General features: G+C 41.5%; 1 protein-coding gene across 1 annotated transcript; it reads left to right on the top strand.

Moving 5' to 3' along the window:
- The first annotated feature begins 1154 nt into the window (after positions 1 to 1154).
- scube2 (signal peptide, CUB domain, EGF-like 2) lies at positions 1155 to 19556 on the top strand. Its single transcript, XM_070959437.1, has 23 exons — positions 1155 to 1257; positions 1742 to 1858; positions 2241 to 2366; positions 2754 to 2888; positions 3648 to 3773; positions 3882 to 3998; positions 4956 to 5045; positions 5846 to 5962; positions 6068 to 6190; positions 6603 to 6719; positions 6871 to 6993; positions 7287 to 7403; positions 7973 to 8062; positions 8209 to 8331; positions 8932 to 9099; positions 9432 to 9638; positions 14169 to 14339; positions 16130 to 16297; positions 16799 to 16960; positions 17053 to 17250; positions 17500 to 17652; positions 17765 to 17844; positions 18325 to 19556. The coding sequence occupies exons 1-23, from the start codon at positions 1170 to 1172 to the stop codon at positions 18469 to 18471; spliced, it is 3063 nt and encodes a 1020-aa protein (XP_070815538.1). The 5' UTR covers positions 1155 to 1169; the 3' UTR covers positions 18472 to 19556.
- Positions 19557 to 20067: the final 511 nt, after the last annotated feature.

The following is a 20067-nucleotide window of genomic DNA, read 5'->3' as shown; positions in this document are numbered from 1 at the left end:
TTTATAAGCCGTTTCCAACCATGGCCACCCAAAACAAAACCATGATATTTAGTGATAGTGATAAAATGCAGACATGACGTTATTATAACGATCCTCAGAATGTGATTGGTCGGTAGGTCAGGTATGAAATAAGGGGATCGATACAAGCTACTGAAATGTATGAAAACACTACGTTAAGACAAAGCTGAACCCTGCTGAAGACTTGTGTCTGCTGTGAAAGTCCAGTCCAGTATGTATAACTTTGTACTGGGGAGATGTTTTTAACTTTCACAGTAGTTATAGGTTTAAATGATTCATTTGAAACTGTAAGAAAACTCCATGATGTACACGTCAGTGCAAGGTGGCGTCCACGTCGTCACTTTCGCTAATGTAGCGCAAAGTGATGGATCCTTATTCAACCGAATTCATGTCGTGTTCAACGCTTACTATCTTTTTTCTTTGTATTTAGTGTAAGATTTTTCATTTTACGTCATAATGCAACGTTAGGCTGACCAAACATCGTGAAATTGAAGGCCCCTCAGTTTTCAACGGCTGAGTCGCTCTCGAAGCGGTGGTAATTTAGAACGGATAAACGTGTGTTGCCTAGCAACCACGTTGTTTGGCTAACGGTACTCTTCCAGGACTAGCAGCTTAGCTAGAAGGCAGCTAAGTTGGCTAAGCAGTCGCTACTGGCAGAAACATTATGTGGGCGTATTATATGTATTCGGTCTTTTAATCACAGAGGTTTGCCACTGTCGATCTAAAAAGACGCCAAAGGCCATGTTTACAGAACTGAGACTTTAGAAGAACTCAACACGTCAGGTGTGCCAAAAGATTTCCGATAATTCCTTTCAAAATAAAAGCCTCTTCAGCGAGCTGACGATGACTCGTTTTACGCACAGCCTCGGCACTTCCGGTTTCTCACTGGCTATCTGACCGACTTGATGCTCTGCTTCTGAACCTTTTTTTTTTCACCCTTACGTGTACGCGCACGCACGCTCTCATTCTCGCTCTCCCAAACACGCACACACAGACACACGCACTCTCTCACTTACTCACTCCTTTCTCTTTTCAAAAGCCCCTTGTGAAGCAGATTGACAGGCTAGAATGAAAATGAGGCGGACGTTCGGTCACGACTTCAGTGCGTACGCGTCCTTTTGAGAAGACCTCTAAACTTGGATCATATCACCATGGGAGCTATTTGGGCTGCAAGGGACTTTTGTTTGTTTTTGCTCTTGTTAAATAGTCGCCAAAGCACAGCGCTTCCAGAGATTCGAGGTGGGACCGTAATGAGTGTGTGTGCCTGTGTGTGTGTTGTGTTTTCCAGGCGTGGAGAGTGCTACTTTACGCACGCTTTCAGGAGTGCGCTCGTGTTGTTTCCCCAGTGGTGACTTTTACATTTTCTTTCACTTTGCAATTGTGTAGCTATTTACAATTGACTATTGCTGTGGGAATTAATCTACTCTCTGTATGGAAAAGTTTGCGGAACAAGTTGTAATTTGTATGTAACTTCTTAACTTTTATTGATAGTCACTGGATTTTTCAAAAGGTCTGCTGTTGGATACTTCTATTATTAGGGAGCTTTATGTTTTAATGTTTGTCTCTTAAATCAGAGTTTTTTTTTGCTCGTCTTCTTTTGTCTATGTAAAACATGACAAACTTAAAAGTGTATACATGGTAAATGTCATGCTATATGAGTAGTTAGACCATTTGAGTGTGTTTTCATAATCATGACCTCTACGACCCCTATGGATTTCAACAGATCCATGTGCTGAGGGAAGTGATGGCTGTCACATTGATGCTATTTGTCAGACTACCCAAGGCTCATACAAGTGCACGTGTAAAGTAGGCTTTAAAGGAGATGGAAAACACTGTGAAGGTAATGTGCCTCTTTTTCCTGAGATGTTTGGTTTACTGTTAAATATACCAAAACCATCTGAGTGTCAAAGTGGGATCTCAGAATTTGGATATTTAAGCACATATTTGGGTGGCATCTGGATAGGTTATATATGTCTGTGATACAAACTATCTTTGTAATTACCACATCGCAACATTGTTTAAGCCACTGTGGCTGAATTTCTGTAGTAGCATGCAATTTGAGATATCTGTCATAATTTATTTTTTCTATATTTCTTGAAGCTACACACTATACAGCCTCCTATTGCACACAAGTTCTTGTCCTTACTTTTAAAGCATAACATGAACATTTTAATTTTGTGATGAGTCGGTGGACATTCATTTTTGTGGTGTTTATTTCTCAGACATTGATGAATGCGACTTGGAGCACAATGGTGGCTGTGTACACGAGTGCAACAATATACCGGGGAATTATCGCTGCACTTGTTATGATGGATTTAATTTAGCACATGATGGACATAACTGTCTTGGTAAGATCATCTTTAAACCACTAAGTAAATAGCCTTTTGTGATAGACAGAGAGTTCGAATCATCAGCTCTGATGGTGAAGAGTTCATGTTTGTGTGGGCTGTGTGTGTGAAGTTTCTCACAATCACTCAGACATCTTTTCTTCAGCTGACTTAGGTAGACTTATAACATGCAGCCTAATACAAACAGTTTGAGTCTTGCTCATGCAGCAATGAAACGTTAAATGTTTATGAATGAAATTTGATTTGGTAAAGCTTTATTTTCATGTGCAATGTTTATAAACGCAGGAAAATCAGCCTTATTTGACTTGTCTAAGCTCATTTGTGATATGCTTTTTCCAAAGTTCTGTAAACTCTGTTCATTAATGCAATCAATCCACTGTGCTTTAGACGTGGATGAATGCAAGTTCAACAATGGTGGGTGCCAACACACTTGTGTCAACACCATGGGCAGCTACGAGTGCCGCTGCAAAGAGGGCTTCTTCCTCAGCGACAACCAGCACACATGCATCCACCGCTCTGTGGGTGAGTGTACAACATGCTCACTTGTTGTATAAAAGAGTTTGCATTTTTTATTTGTGTGTTTGTGGATGCTTGTGTCTGCTAATTGCATTAAGATGTGTAAAAAGACAGAATTATGTAGCTGTTTCTCTAATATTCACATACAAATCTAAGAGTGGCAGCACAATGAGGGGTGACAGGTTCAAGCTGGCTCCCGTCACTGAGCTTTTATCTGCAGCAGCAACATGCTGTGGGAAAAGGATCTCTGTGTCCCAGAGAACAAAATGAGTTAATAACTGCAACACTCAGGTCTGTGTGATCTGTGTCACAGATTAGTCTGAAGTGCCTTCATTTTGTCTTCTTGACTGAAGTCAGCTTGAATGCAAGTGCTTTCCACTCCATCGGGTCTTGACAACCCCTTTAAATCCCGTGGACCTGTCCACTCAGCTGTGACCCATGTATATAAATGGAGCTTCAGTTCACCTCATTTTTCTGCTCGAAGCATTATTAAGTATGTTGTAGATTCAACAAGAGCTTGGAAACTTTGTTTTCAGGGAAGGGACTTTTGAGCAACTTTTAGTCTGCTTACTGAATTTTCTTTCCCTCTCTAGAAGTTCTGAAAAGAACACAGTGGTCTATGTTTTTGGATTGTGTAAGGCGTGAGAACAATCAATGTCTTTGAGGATGCCAGACTAATCTCTTAGTATGTGTGCCTTTGTGAGTAGCCGGTCAGTCACTGTAGGAGAGTTTCATTGTGTACCTCTCGCCCTCTGTCTATCCCAGAGGGCCTCAACTGTATGAATAAGGAGCACGGCTGCGCCCACATCTGCAAAGAGACACCCAAAGGAGGTGTGGCCTGTGAGTGTCGTCCAGGGTTCGAGCTGGCCAGGAACCAGAGAGGCTGCATCTGTACGTGCTCAATGACATGAACTTAACACCACTCGCCTACCAAGTCACGTATACGCTGTTGCCTTCAATGATTCAGTGTCTTATGGTTGCATGTTGTTGACCCTGTAGTAACTTGTAACCATGGCAACGGAGGCTGTCAGCACACCTGCGAAGACACGGAGAACGGCCCCATATGCAGGTGTCATGCCAGGTACACCCTGCAACCTGACAAGAGGTCGTGTGTAGGTAAGCGCTCTGTTTCTAGACTTCAAACTCATGCTATGTAGCTAAACATTGTTCAAATTCACACAACATTTCTGCAAATTCTAAAGAGATCGATAAGTTAATAGAAAACACCGATTCTGTCATCCCGAATTTAGGAAAAGTGTGATGAAGTGAAGATGCACGAGACATCTGGATTTCAACTGGATGTTATGATGCAGCTATAAAAACACAAGTCTTTAAAAGCATCTTGAAAGTTCATTTTTTAATTTTTTTACCTCAAGGTCCACTTACCAGCTAATTTACACATCTCATGGCCTTCCTCAGTGTATGACGTTCCGAGCGAGGCCATGAGATGTGGTTGAAAGTTGAAAACTGCAGATGCCACCACAGAGTAATAAAAAGTTTTGAACAGTGTCCCACATACTCCAAAGGACCTCAGTCTTCTTAGCAGGTGGAGACGACTTTGGCCCTTCCCACACAGGACATCTGTGTTGTTTGTCCAGTCCAGTTTGTGGTTGAGGTGAACACCCAGGTACCTGTATGTTGGGCTAAGGTAATACAGAGTAATGCAGAGGTTATCTTGGTGAATGAATGAAAACACAGTAACTAGAAACATCTCCCCCTGTCAGTTCCCCTGCTGGGCAGTGTGCATTTTTCCACACAATGGTTATGAAGGATAAGGATCAGATATTGGGTAATATCTCTCCCTCCAGCAGCTGTGTGTGTGAGGTCCAGACGTATCACTACGATGTTGTCTCCAGATTCATTTTACTGATCCGGTGTGTTATCTGACACACGCCAAGCTACTACAGGCTGAATATCTCAAGTGTAAACATGCATCTGCTCACTGAAAGGTGACCGACACAAACACCCGCAGCTGAAGTCAGTAGAGAAGTCATAGTGCTCGTGTTATTTAGTAAATGAAGGGACTTTTGTGCCAATTCTTACTCTATTTATGATTTGTTTTGTGTATAACAGAACGAGATGAAGCCACCATCGAGTCCTCAGACCACAACGCCACATCCTTTATGGAGGTAGACAAACGAGTCAAACGGAGACTGTTAATGGGTAATAATTACACTCCTACATTCAGAGGCTAACAGCTTGAATTTGTGTTTTACTTGACGGCGTGTTGAGCTGCCAGGAACCACTCGGGGGTGTTAAAGAGGGGAGAGAACTAATGTCTAGTAAACCGATGCATTCCTCAGACTTTTGAGCAAACTGTGAAATGACTACACACTCTCTCTCTCGCCCCCAGTTTCCCCTGTGAAAAATATGCTTTTGTGACAGTGTGGTAGATTTCACGTTTTCCTTCCATTTGGATAGAGCAGAGTGTGAATCTTTTCTTGCATAGCTACTATTTATCAGTTTTATGATTCATGATTCTGGGTCACTCAATACATGTAAGACATTATATCTTTGGCACTTTGCCAAGTACATTTCTAGCACATGAACTCTGGAGGTGTTGTCCCAGGTTATAAATAATGTGTATTGTTACAATAAGCCTAGATATGCAAACATTTGTATGGGTGAACTCTACATCCAAACATACAACTATGCATCATACAAAGCATGAATCAGAGCTTCGTTTGTCTGTTTCCATTGACACTTATAAATATTTAAATCTGTTGTAAACACTGCAAATGCATTCTGTATTTTTCATGACCTCATACACTCAAAGCAGGTTAGAAAATAATTGAGAATCTATGGTAGAGTAATCAGTTTATTTGTAATAGTATATTGGCTCCGTTCAGAAAATTAAGCTTCTGTTTTACTAAGAATATAGTGTCTGACATTGAGGAATAACAGCATTTTTCACAAGCAGGGAAGTCATTGACATACATCCACGCTGTGTGTTGTAATTTCAGAAACGTGTGCAGTGAACAATGGGGGGTGTGACTGCACCTGTAAAGACACATCCACAGGTGTGCGCTGCAGCTGCCCCATTGGCTTCACGCTGCAGCCGGATGGAAAAACATGCAAAGGTCAGACTGCCAGTCCACGAAAAGCCTTGCGATCAATTGAAACACTGATTTATCTCAGTGGATGTGCTTAGGAAGTCATGCTAAAGTGCTACCTGTTTTCCACAGATATCGATGAGTGTGAGCTTCACAACGGCGGTTGTGAACACTTCTGCAGGAACACCATTGGCAGCTTTGAGTGCAACTGCAGAAAAGGCTTCAAGCTGCTGACAGATGAACGTTCTTGTCAAGGTAGAAATGCCTCCTGAGTTGTTTTATTCAAACTCTGGACAGTCTGCAAAGGCTGGGACATAATTTTGGGGGAGTGACCCCACTTTCCTTTCTGGTGTTTTTGTTTTTAGTAACAGAGCTGCTCTTTCATCAAACCTTTAGATCACAGTCTGTGCCTTTAATGACACTGACCTGATGCAAGTGCAGTTAAATTTAAGGCGTCTCAATGAAACACTGGCTTCTTTTTACCTGTAATTACTATCAAAAGCCAATGCTATTTCACCTGATGTAGCACACTATGTGCGTCACATTTCTCTGAGTGGGAAAATTCAGGATCAAATGCATACGTGTGTCTGTGGGTGGGAAATCCCTCCTGATGAAGATTGCAACTGACTGCCCTGCTATTATGTCATCTGCCTGATTCTGATTACAGATATAGATGAGTGCTTTTTTGAGCGGACATGTGATCACACATGTGTGAACTCCCCTGGAGGTTTTCAGTGTCTGTGCAACAAAGGCTACACCATGTATGGACTGGCCCACTGCGGAGGTGAGTCTGCATTGTCTGAAGGGAGCTTCACAAGTGCTCAATTTAGAGAGGTGTTTGGCCAAAAAGCACACAGAAGTGAGTGCTTTGCTCACTGATGTGTTGGAAAAATGGACCCTGTGATTATAATAATGATTTTACTTTTTTCTCTCAGACATAAATGAATGCAGTGTGAACAATGGCGGTTGTGAGCAGGGTTGTGAGAACACCATGGGTGGATTTGAATGCTTTTGCCATCCAGGCTATAAGCTACACTGGAACAAAAAGGACTGCATTGGTAAGCCAGTGCCTCTTCCTCTATGAGAGGCACATCTGTTGAGTGCTGTTGTCTTGTGTGACATCCCACACTTTGAACTAAAACTTGGGGGACAAAAACAGGAGATACTTTGAATTCTGTTCTCATTTTCTCTTTAATTCTCTGTCACTTGGTTTTCTTGTGCTTGTATAAAACATCCAAAATGTTACAATGCTGTTGGTGCTGTCAGGATGTTCTTATTTTTTTTACCTCTTCCTTCTTCCAGTCAAAAGTTGTTCTTTTTTACCTTGGAGTTTGTTGTGATTTGTATCTAGAGGCTAAGGGTTTACCACCTCCAAACCCCCCCTCTAAACCTACCTTGAACTGCAGCAAGCAGGAGGGAGGGGACCGCTGCTTCCTGACATGCCAGTCCCAAGTTCATATCAGCAGTGGTGAGTTGGTTGAACCTGCACTTCCATATTCTTTTTTGAGCATTGTTGACTAATCCAGGTAGTTTTTGACTTTGCCACTAATACTAATCTTCTATTTGATTTTCTGCCATCTTTGGTTCACATGTTAGTTTGAAGCATTACAAGTGGTGAATGGACTTTAGTAGAGCTCAATAGCAAACAGTAAAGCCTCTATGTGTATAGTTTGGTGAACAATAAGAACAGCGACTTCTACTACATGTTTGATCCAATCGAAATCAGCATGACTTGGCACACTTCAGTCAAGTGTACCATTATATGTTAGGCTTGATAAGATACAAACAGCATGGAACAGTGCAAGTCAAGTATCACCTGATGCAGCATGGCTAAAGAATGCAAACCCTAATGGAAACGCAATTAGTCAGTAAGTCAAGCTTTTCTACATCTATTTGTGTGAACGGCCATCGACATCAGTCTGCAGAGCGAGTCTTCGTGTTCCTACATGCTGCCTGTTTGCTCTCTCCAACTTGACTTTGTGGCCTTAACTTTTGTCTGTGTTGGTCTGCGTGTCACGGCCTCTTGTGTGTTTTCAGGGACAGAAGATTCCTACACGGTGACCTGTGGAATGCCTTTGCCCTGCCTGGCTGACACACAAAAGAACAACAGCAGCTTGTATTGCTTAGGCAAGTACAGAACTTCACTGATTTTCATCTATCTTTCTGCTCTGCCACACAAAACAGTAACTCAGGAGCAACTCAGGCTTTACTTGTTTTCAGCTGATAAGGAGATAGATCAACGTAACATGGTCTTCTGTCCCTTTGTCCTGCAGGTCCAGAAACGCCTAGTGTTCCACGCATTAAGACCACAGCCACGTTTAAGTCTGGCACCGCAAAATGCAACTTAAAACGAAGTGAGGAGAAACTCAAAGAGAGTTTAAACTCAGCACGCTCAGGTACAGAGTTTTCCACACAACAAGCATAACAATGCCTCCAAACACAAGGCATAAATTACAGGTAGACAAGCATTAAAATTACAGCTCCTTCATGTTACTGGTTAAAAACGATTTGGGTTTACCAAGAACTGCCAGCATCTGAAGCCACAATCTTCAGAAGATGAAGCAGACCTGAAGGCTGCTTCAAAGGGAACCAAAAACCAAAGGCAAATGTGAAAGAAATTTGTGGGGAAAGTGATGTGGTTTCACTGTCTTGAATGTCTCAGCGCAGCACTTTGTCTGGCGGTGACAGGGGAGGATGTAATTAGCCGTAGCATGGCTTTCAGTTGGGTCTGACCTAGCCATCAATCAAAAGGGTTTCCGATTGTAAGATTATTTTGCTTCTCCGGAGGGTTTCGGCATGGTCTTTTACATCCCTCACAGTCACTGAAAGGGCACATAATTGCTTCAAAAAAAGGAAATTGTCACTGTGACATAACATCCTTTTCGACATTAAATTATTAATCATCATTAAATACTTATTTCCTCTCTCTAATACTGTTTGATCTTCTCTAACAATTGTGCCGTTGTGTGTGTATTGTATGTCTCCCATGTCCACAGATAGCAGGTTCCCCTTCACTGAAAACGTCCAGTTCAGCTACGTGAGCCTGCACTGCACCTCGTCCGGACCGCGAACACGCAGCCGCCATGGCAGGAAGGCTGGCGAGGAAGACGTCTCCTCGATAACAGCTGAGTTTGAGCTGGATGTGAACCTAGAGGAGGTAACAGGTTGGTCTCTCTGCGCTTCCTCTCTGCCTGCAACCTTTGCTTCTTGTTCTCCATCTTTCTTTCCCTGCTGTCTGTTAGTCACTAAACAAACAAAATGTTAAAGTATCTCCTGTTTTGACTTGGTTATGGTGGTGGGCTCTAAGCTGGGACTCAGGACCGAGCAGGTTTTTGTTTTATTTCCTTGAATTCTTTATAAGTGGTGGCTTCCTGAGACTTGGTGGTGCGGGTGTGTGAATGTCTAAGCATGTGAGCATCCGGGCATGAGAGTACGCTCTACAATTGGTGTGGGAGATTGCTGTGGAAACAGTTGTGGTATCAAGTGCCTCTCTCAGCAGAGAGCTGTGACCTGAACTGTGTGCGCCGACGCTCAGAGAAGAGGCTCAGGAAGACCATCCGGACCCTGAGGAAGTCCATCAACCGGGAGCAGTTCCACCTCCACTTCGCCGGGTCTGATTATGAACTCGGCAAGAGTGTGGGCCAGCCGGCAGATCTGCCAGGACACTGTGTGGCAGGACAGATGCTGGTGGGCAGGAAATGTGGTGAGTTGGGTTTTTGTACTTGCTTTCTATTCAGCACAGAAACCATATCAACGGTCAGGAGGTGGACCACTCAGTCAGCCATCACTCTACTGGAAATACTGATGATTTTCATCTCTCAACAGCACAGATTCAACCACTTTTCACACCTAACACAAAGCAGCAAAGGCTCTGACTAGGTCCTATACACACAGTAGACGCATAGTCCTGTCTTTAAGCAATTGAAATGGTCCATGCCAGTGAGATATATTTAGACAAGCTGGTTTAATGATTGGATTTGGAGCAGGTGTTGGCCAGATGAGTGCCATATTTGGTTTGCAGACATGCTGTAATGAGCTAGTTTGAGGGGAGAGCAAGCTCAGATGGAAGAACAGAGAGACTGTTGTTGGCCCTCCAAACTGTGAGATCTTCCAGCATCTCCCAGGGATAAGAGTGTAACTTGAGGGCTGATGGCAGGTCTCCTGGTAGCTGTTGCCTTTTGGTTGGGTTTTATATATAAGCTGTGATGGAGAACATATTCATTAAATAAGACCGCACACTGTCAGTGGTAGAGAGCTGAAGGCTGGCATGTGTTTTCTCTGGCTGTTGGGAGCGTGAGCCCCTGATTTCGGGCCTCACAGTAAGTTTGCTGCCTGCTGCACGCCGTCTCTGTATCAGTAAGAGGAAACTGGTGCCTGTCTTCTGTTGGGATGTCTAAATATTTATTCAAATGGTGCACGATTTGTTCGATATATGCACCTCTTATGTAGACCCAGATCTTTAGTAAACCTTATATAAATCCTCAAGTGTATTGAAGGTTTTTGTTTCCCTTCTTTTGAACCACTGAAGAATAACGAGGTCTTTACACTTTAAGTAGAGACCAAAACTTTTCCAAAACTATAGCTATCCTGTAGTTTCTTGAGACAACCTTGCATATAATTCCCTGTAACGCCGTATTTGTCTGGCCTCTACATTAACATCAAAGCTGTATCTGCGGTTGAGCTGTGCTGACATGATTTAAACCTAAACTGCTCCTGTTCATTACTTCTATCTTTCAGTAACACAGGTCTTAAGTGTGTTGATTCCTTAACTCCCCCGCTATGCTTTCAGGTCAACATTAAGCAGTCTATTGGCCATGGCAGGGGTGTAGACATGTAATTTGGGAGAAAAGGGAGGGGGCTGAAAGCCATTCTTCTTAACCTCCATCTCTTTAAAGGAGCTATATTTTTCCCCTCCTCCCCCAACTCCCACTCTGGCTTAGCTCAGAGAGCAGTTTAGTCCTTTTCAGTTTGCCCACTCCATTGAAAACCCCATTTGAGACTTGTTCTCACTGCCTCAGTGGGATGACAACACAGGCTCCCGTGCATTTGGAGAAAATATGCTTTCACTTCTGTGCACTCATTAAAGCATTTCTCTTCTGATTGTGCAATTCATTTTTGGTTAGAGGTCACACTGGTTTATATTCCAGGACATTGTTTTCTGTTTAAAAAGATTGTATGGATGATTTAGTTTATTAATTATGTAAATCTTTTGTTGTTCATGTGTTTATTTGTACTGTTCAGCATGTGACTGTTGCAGTATACATGTTTATAAAAAGTTAAACAAGTGTGAACAGGTCAGCGCTTACAGTGATCCAGAGATGCTGTGAATGGTGCGTGTCCACATCTATTTGACTGTTGCAGTCAACTTGTTTGCGTGTTTGTTTTAACATTGAAGATGTTTAGGAAGTGCTGTTGATTCAAGATGGCAGTTTGAGTGCTGTGTCCCCCCTGCCCCCCAGCTGGGGCCACTTTGCATGACCCCCAGCCACTAAACTGCTAAAGAGAATTGACTTCAGCCACACCATGGGAATCAATTAGCATCAGTTGTTTGGGCCTCCGCTTGATGGGCGCGAGCAGTGATTGGGCCAAGCAGAATGGGGGGATTCAGAAACCTGACCCCTTTTATTGGGTTCAGCTCCTTACCACTGTGATACCGTAGTGTTTTCCTATGTCATCAAGTAGGCAAAGACTGGGGACTTGAATAGAGGTGAAAGGTCTTTTAAACCTCTTTGGGGCCATCAATTCGAGGGCTCTATAGAAGCGTTCTTTGCATTTGAAAGGCTTCAAGGTTTTTTCTCTCTTTCACTCTCACTCTCTCTCTCCTCTCACTGCTTCCCTCTGTCAAATAAAAGCTGTTAGAGGACAATGCAATGATGGCTCCTCATGGTCTTTCAGAATAAACAATAGGTTTCAAAAAATAAACTGCTCTTGAGAGAATTACATTTTCTGTCTTTAGAGGAAAATTGAACAATTTGCTGAGCCACGTATAATGGATCAACGTTAAAGCTTTTGTGTGTCAAGTTTTTAGAGATAGTGGTTTCTCTACTTGTAGACAGCTTAAAGGCTCCAGCTGACTGAGGCACATTTTGTGCTATAGGCTTAGGATTTAATTGATTTATACTAGAGTGAGATCAGGTTAAATTTTCAAGTTCTAAAGACCATCAGACAGACACAGTAATTCCCAAATTAATTACAGGCATCACTCTGAATGGGAGGAACCAAAGCTAAGCAGTGCGTTGTTCCCTTTAATCAAGCCTTTGCACTTTGAGATAAGAGGGAAATACTCTCTTTGATTTGCTCATGTGTTTGCTTTTGAAAGAGGTGAGGGTGCTTATGGTGGTATTAAAAGTCCCTCCCTGATGCACGGCCGTGCTGTATCAAGTATTAGGACGAGACAGATGTAGAGTACAGCTGTGGAGAGGGTTGGTGCTCTTTTGTCTCAGTCATTTTGACTGTATTAGGTTGGTCTGCTGAAGCAAATATATGTGTGTCCTGACTCATTTGTTTACAGTATGTGTGTAAGTGTCCTGAGTTGTATTTAAATCAATATGAAAGAGAGCACGCAAACCTTTATTTGCTGTATTTATGTGTGTGTGTGTGTGTGTTGTGTGTAAAAGGCCATGCAGCTTATTTGTGGCCCAGAAAAAATTTGATTCACAACACTTTATAGTTGTACTGCAGTAATGTAAAAGTATTAGTTTAAATGTCAAGTAACAATTAGCATGAAAGTATAATTACATTTTAAAAACTTATGTCACTGTTAACAGTTAAACGCTAAATGTATTACATTTGTTATCAAATGTTAACCCATGCCATCATTTTATGACTAAATGCTAAAAGCTAGTTTTTTGGTTGTGCAAATTTATGACAGCATTGTTAATAAGACTACATTTAGCATGAGTAATATTTTAAACACTTCATTTTAGTCTATACACTAATGAAATGACAAACCGATGGACCTTACTAACAAACACGCTCTTGTAAGTGCTTCTTCTTTTATGACCATGTAATTTTGGAACAAATTGGATTACTAACATGTTTCTACATCAATAACTACATTAATTCAATTCAGCCATAACCTAATGTCAGCCTACTTGATTGTCCTGCCTGGTTCACTCCAATGATATTTTCTCAATTTTGATATAAGCTTAGATACAGCAGTCACTGTATCTTGTGAATATTTATTACTAGTTGTCCATCACAAGCTGTAGTCCTGGTTGTAGCTATCTCACTGACATGTAAAGCTTGTCTGGCAGACATCAGATAACGTTCAGAAAATGCTTCGACAAAATGCAGAGATAGTGAGATCAGTCATAAAACAAGGGGTTTTGTAGACGGTACGCTACTGAGTGCAGTTACAGTTTTACTTTAACCAGTTGCAGCATTTAAAGCTCCACTAAACTGTGTTGTTATATTCTCCACCATGGTGTACAGGCCAGTATACTGTGTTAAACTACATCAGGGTCAATCACACTTGCAAGTCAAACTCTTAAATCTGTCAACAGATTGATAAATTGTTCTGGCTGAGCTAATGCCTTTGAAGAGTTAAGGATGCTCTTCAGTGTGTTTATCCATTTCAAGTATGTACATGGTCCTGGTTGATTACACTTGAGAGGCAGCTGATGAAGTCTGGGTTACTTTGCTTTAATGGTCTTCTCATGCAATTGAACTTCTGTATTTACAGTACAAATCTAGAGTGTGGTTAGGACTGTTTGATTCTGTGCAGCCACAGGGCATCCTGCTGTATTTGTTGACTCATGTCTGCATTTTACATTGTCTGCTATCTTCCCTAGACTTTGTATACTAGTGCTCTCTGACTCTGATCTTTCTTCTAAATTGATGTAAATTACAAGTTCAGACACATCAGTCTGTTTTGGGTGTCTGTTGAGTGTTTGTTTTCAGTTTGTAAGGCAAATTATTGATTTCACCGGCTTGAATGATTAAATTTGTTTCAACTTAATTGCAGATCACAGTACTCCTTTTGAGAGAATAATAGATGTGTTTAAGTATTTAGGGAACATGATTTTTTTTTCCCAAAGTCACCACAGCAAAGACAAAAGACAAAAAGACATCAGCTCTCAGAGATGACAAACAGCCACAAGCTTGGCAGGCCTGAGTTCAGTTTTGCTCTGTGTATAGTCAGGAATGCATCTGTGTGTGTACGAGTCTTTCTACCAGTACATCATTGAATTAATAACCTTAAAACTTGTGTCATTCTCCACGTGTCTGTTAGTGAGCTGCAGTGTTGGGACTTTCTATGACGGGGATCAGGGAAGGTGTGTGTTGTGTCCAGCTGGAACGTATCAGGATGAGGAGGGACAGATGTCTTGTGAGGTCTGTCCTGGACCTGAAGGGAGAGAAGTCTCCAGGGTGGTCGGAGCTCGAAACATGTCAGAATGTGGAGGTAAGACAGTCAAGCCAGCTTCTTTTATGCAACTCAGAATCAGAAATGTCCCTCGAATGGTTTTACAACCCTTTCCCTCCCCAAAAAAACTATCAGGGAAAAAAGGAAGAAACCTCACACAGAGTAACAGAGGAGGAACCCCTCCACCAGGACGGACAGTAGATAAGTCTGTTTAACAAACTACAACAGTTATCACATATCTAGATATAACATAGCATATCATAAATCACACTGAATATCCTCATAAGCACCTACAGTTTCCATTATCCAAACCATACCATTGTGGTGACGTTAGATGACCTTCGTCATCATTCAGGGACGATCAGCAAGAGGTTTAAATAGCTTCCACAGCTATTTATCAATAGCATATATTTATTGATATTTCAAGCAGTAAACAATAGATACCAGGCACTCGTAACCCGTATCATCAGCCTGAAAATCCACAATGATCAGTAGCTGGCTACCAGAAACTGTTGCACAATGCAGTAGTAAACAGTGCTAAAGAGGGCTCTGCTTTTCAAAACGTCAGCTCAAGACAAGCACGTCATCAGTTAAAGACACACCTTGAAGCAGGTAGCCTTGCTGTCATGGAGATACGAATCGCTGTCGCACTGGGTTGATGGAAACCGAGTCAAGACAAGCCAGCACATGTCTATGGAAAAGAGCTACAAGTAGTTATCAAGGGTCTGCCCAGTTTTTCACCACCTGACTGTAAACAGTTTGTCCATAATCATATCAGTAGCATTACAGATATAAACCCATTAAAGCAATGATGATGGAAATGTGTTAACCAGGGAGCTTTAGAGGTGCTGATAAGGTGGATTTTGTCACCTAAGGACAGAGCTGGGTAAACTGTTTCCCCCTTTTTTCAGTCTTAGTGCGAAGCTAAGCTAACTGATTGCTGGCTTTAGCATCATATTTACAGTACAGACAAGAGAGTGGTGTCAATCTTTTGTCAGCAAGAAAATGTATAAGTGTATTTTCCAAACTGTCTACCTATTCATGTAAAAATCACATAAAGGTTTGTCTGACAATTTGGCTTTTAGATTTTCATCCTGTTGGTAATGACAATGGATTATATTGAGCAGCTCTTAAAAGAAACTATTTGCAATGAAACCCAAAAGCCAAAAATGCATAAGCCAAAAGCGAAATATAATGTCAAATCAGGAAGAAATTTTAAAAAAGCAGAAAGGCGACAAGGGCACAGAAGGACACAAAATGTAGATAACAGTTTTGTGAATACGAACCACACAGGAAGCAATGGTGGCTCGATAAAGATCTCTCCCCGGCAGATGTTCTGCTTTGTGTAAAGCCAAAGACGCTCGAGCCATGTTAGATGTTGAAGATGGATTTGAATTCAAAAGGTGAACTCCTGAAGAAAAGCTGAAGGAGCCACTATGTTTTGGTGTCGTCCTGTGCTGTTATCAGAGTCACTTTGTGGCTGAATCCCTGATCCCATCTCCCCCGTCAGACTAAACAACAAGAGCAAATTCCCACTGGCACCCAGTTTGTATTAGTCACTCAGAAGTTACACTGTGTGCACTTGGAGATAAAACATGATGTCATTCCATTAATGTTAGCTTAGGTTTTGCAATAGGTTCTTATCTTAACAGAAGGAGAGCGTATTTTCTCTCATATGTGACATGAAATGTAGCAAAAAAAAAAAAACCCTTGAAATTAAATGAATCTAAGTAATGCAGCTCTTAAAACTTTGTAAGAGAGATTCAGCAAAAACATTGCTGTGACCAGCAGATTACACTCTGACTGACCAAACGCTTGTGTGTGTTCAGGTCAGTGTTCACCCGGTCAGTACTCTCATGATGGGTTCATCCCCTGCCTGCCCTGTCCACTGGGAACGTACCAGCCAGAGGTGGGGCGCACCTCCTGCTTCCCTTGTGGAGGGAACCTGGTGACCAAGCGCAGTGGTGCTTTTACTTTCCAGGAATGTGAGACCAAAGGTATGCAAGTGAACAGCCAAATAAGCCTCTCATATTTTAACATAAATGGGGGGGATTAGTTGGTTCTTTTTGAGCTTGCAAAGTGAAACGTTGGTGGTTTTTTCACTTCACATCACAACAGTGTCATGCCATTGCTGAGTCTATGGAGCTCTTCTGGATGTTGACAGGAACTTTGCCGCCCTCTGCAGCTGGTTTACTGTCTGTACATCCAGGAGCTCAACTCAGTTTAAAACTATGCACCTCATAGATGTCAACCTTTCCGGAACTCAAAGTTTTCATTTTAGCCTTGTGGAAGTATTTTTTTTATGTATAATCTATTTGTTTTTTCAAGTGCAACATAGCAGAACATTTTCTAAGCCCAATCATAAGCATGTAATCTTTCACAAGATGTAAAATCATTAAAAAAAGCCATATTGGAGAAGCAAACATTTAACCCAACAGTGCATTTTGGGAGTGTTATATCAACTAACAGTCCTCTCTCACTGTGCTTGGTTACTGCAGTCCAGTGCTCTCCAGGACATTACTACAACACCAGCACACACCGCTGCATCCGCTGTCCGACGGGCACCTATCAAAGAGAGTTTGGGCAGAATTACTGCGTCGCCTGCCCTGGAAATACCACCACTGACTTTGATGGCTCCACTAACATCATGCAATGCAAAAGTATGTACTGTGTGTCCTTATGCAGTAATCCCTCTGAAACATATACACAAAAAGACAAAAAAACAGTTTGAAACATCTGTGTCCCTTTACAGACCGACAGTGTGGAGGAGAGCTGGGAGACTTCACTGGCTACATTGAGTCCCCCAACTACCCGGGGAACTACCCATCTAACGTTGAGTGCACATGGACCATCAACCCTCCGCCCAAACGCAGGATCCTTATCGTCGTCCCAGAAATCTTCCTGCCGATTGAGGACGAGTGTGGAGACTACTTAGTGATGAGAAAAAGCTGTACGTGAAGAGGTTTCTCATTCTTTTGGGGATAAGATTTGTTTTGGTTGGATATGCTTAGGCTGGGTTAAGGTTTGGGTTAGGCGTATAATGGTTACAGTAAGGATTCTGGCCAACTTCATCCTTCATCCTTCTTCATCCAAGTCGACATAATGTGTGATTATCTTATTTGTCTTCCTGGTATTACAGCAGACTGCGAGCATTTAAGTTGTGTAATTATAGACGCCATCCTGTGTGCTCATTTCACAGCTCTCTCCAACTCTGTGACAACCTATGAGACCTGTCAGACATATGAGCGTCCCATCGCATTCACCTCGCGCTCCAAGAGGCTCTGGATACAGTTCAGGTCCAACGAGGGAAACAGTGGGAAAGGCTTCCAGGTCCCGTATGTGACATATGATGGTAAGAGGAGACGTTTTGTTCCATACATAACCATGATGCTGCTGCCTTTAGTTCTTAAATTTGATTTGATCAGTTGCATTAATGAGATGTTTCTGGACTTCATTTGTTTCAGAGGACTACCAAGAACTAATAGAGGACATAGTCAGAGATGGAAGATTATATGCTTCTGAGAATCACCAGGAAATTCTCAAGGTATGTAGATACAAATGTTTTACAAAGGCATTAGCTACAGTGACAGTGAAATGTAAAGAAACATTTGCCATATTACAATGTGGCCTGTATAATGTGGCACTTTATCTGTTTTTGCACCTGTTATTCTCATCTATACAAAATATAACACGTTAACATCCTGATATCCATATCCACAATTAAAAAAGAAAAAAAATACACAAAGAGAAAGGAAAAAAGCAGCAGTTTAGATGATTTCAAAGTATTTTACATTTTACATTTCATGCCTTCAGTAGAACATGGTTCCTGGCAGGGTCCCAACGTTGACTATGCAGATCAGCACTGGCCTCTAATCCTTGAATTGACTTTCCCTTTTTTCTGTGCTTAGGCCCAGTTAGCATGTGGCACCCTCTTTTGGAGACTAGTGGAGATGCAGGCTGCTGTTCACATTGACTTATATCATATGCTTTTGCTTTCCATTAATGCAATACGTTTTCTCATCAGGACAAGAAGCTCATGAAGGCATTGTTTGATGTGCTGGCTCACCCACAAAATTTCTTCAACTACACAGCGCAAGAATCAAGAGAAATGTTCCCCAAGTCCTTCATCCGCTTCCTGCGTTCCAAAGTCCTGAGATTCCTTCGCCCATAGGATGCTCTTGTTGCTGCACAGTTTCTGGATACTTCCTGAACAGTCTAGATTAGATACTGGCCACAGTATCCGTTTTATCCACTGACCCCTTAAGAATATTCTGTAGTTATCTGTTTTCACATGGAGCGATACTCGAGTGGACTACACTCTTGATAAAACTGATCCTGAAGAGAACATGGACAAGCGAAGCAAGTGGACTTTGACCTGGAGCTTTAAGAGGGAGAGATGGTCTGTGATAAAATGGTACAGAGTGTAGACTCGCATGGGCATCCTCAGACTTTTGGAAATTTGGATTTTAATTAACAACGGAAAATTTGAAAAGACTTCATACCCTGCTTTAGAGTTTAAAGTCACCATCTCAAGATTCATATCCAAAGTGCAGTCTGTGTATTTGAATATTGCTAAATACCATACATGCCAGCTTTGCTAATATTTGCTAATAGCAGCATGATTAAAACAAACATGGTCACTAAACAGATATATACTAAACGTCAATGATGCTGTATATAGAGTGTGTATCTAGTTTTAACATAGGCTACTTTGACAGGTAGAGGTTAATTGACAGATCAAATATAGCACAAATGTTTTCTCGGGAACATTAGCACTACCAAAGGAGTAGTGGCACCACAAAGCAATTATTCTGATGAATGTTTTGTATATGATGTAAAAAGTTTTAGGTGAAACGTTAATGTATTGTAGCACCTACGTACAGTTTTGCCGATTTAGAATTGCTGCAGTTGCTGGTGGCCCGTGTTGCTACTGTTCCGAAAAATCTTTTCATTTTCCCCCCAAAAAACCTTACAGTGGCTTTAATGCATTCATGACACATCAACTGCTTCAGCAAAATGACACCAGCATGCATCAGTACATTGTGTATTGTGATCTAGCAACCAAAGACAAGTGTTCATTCTACAGACACTCAGAGAATTGGGACTGATGTGGTTTGAGAGAACAATATGAGGTCAGAAAGGAAATGAGAAGTCCTGTAAAATAGAATTGAGCTATTCACCTGTCTTAGATGACACATGTATGTATATTTTAATGGTTTTGTACATCTAATATACTGTAAATAAAGATAGGAAACTTAGTTTGTGTTTTTATTCCCTTTCCACACTATTATTTCTTCTTTTTTTGTGGCACAAAGCAGGATTTTTTTTTAATTATTTGAGCGGTATTTCAGCCATTTGTTCATACATTTCATTCACACAATGCTGCTCTGTTAGACCAGTTAAAGTTTTGATATCCTCAGCAGAGAAATGGTATTTAGACATGAATGCAGAACGCTCCACTCTCTTATTTAGGTATGAAAACACACAATGACATGAATTGCTGTCTGACTATAACTAAATATGTTCCTGAACTACTAATTTTAGAAGTGTATGGTGTTCTTTTTGTGTCATTTCACATTTATGTGATTAGGAAAACACACTTTTTTTTGTACATACATTTCATTTATGTTCACTGGTTGGGGTATCTTGATTGCTATTTGTGTACTTTTTTCTCCTTATCTGTACCCTGTTCATACATACAGTATTTCTGGTCGACGTCTTGTTATCCTGTAATGCTTAATTTCCCTTCTGGCGATTAATAAAGTTT

This window comes from Chaetodon trifascialis, chromosome 1, assembly GCF_039877785.1.
Source record: "Chaetodon trifascialis isolate fChaTrf1 chromosome 1, fChaTrf1.hap1, whole genome shotgun sequence".
Taxonomy (NCBI): domain Eukaryota; kingdom Metazoa; phylum Chordata; class Actinopteri; order Chaetodontiformes; family Chaetodontidae; genus Chaetodon; species Chaetodon trifascialis.
Note: the sequence above shows the minus strand (reverse complement) of the source record. Positions and strands in the feature narration are given on the sequence as shown.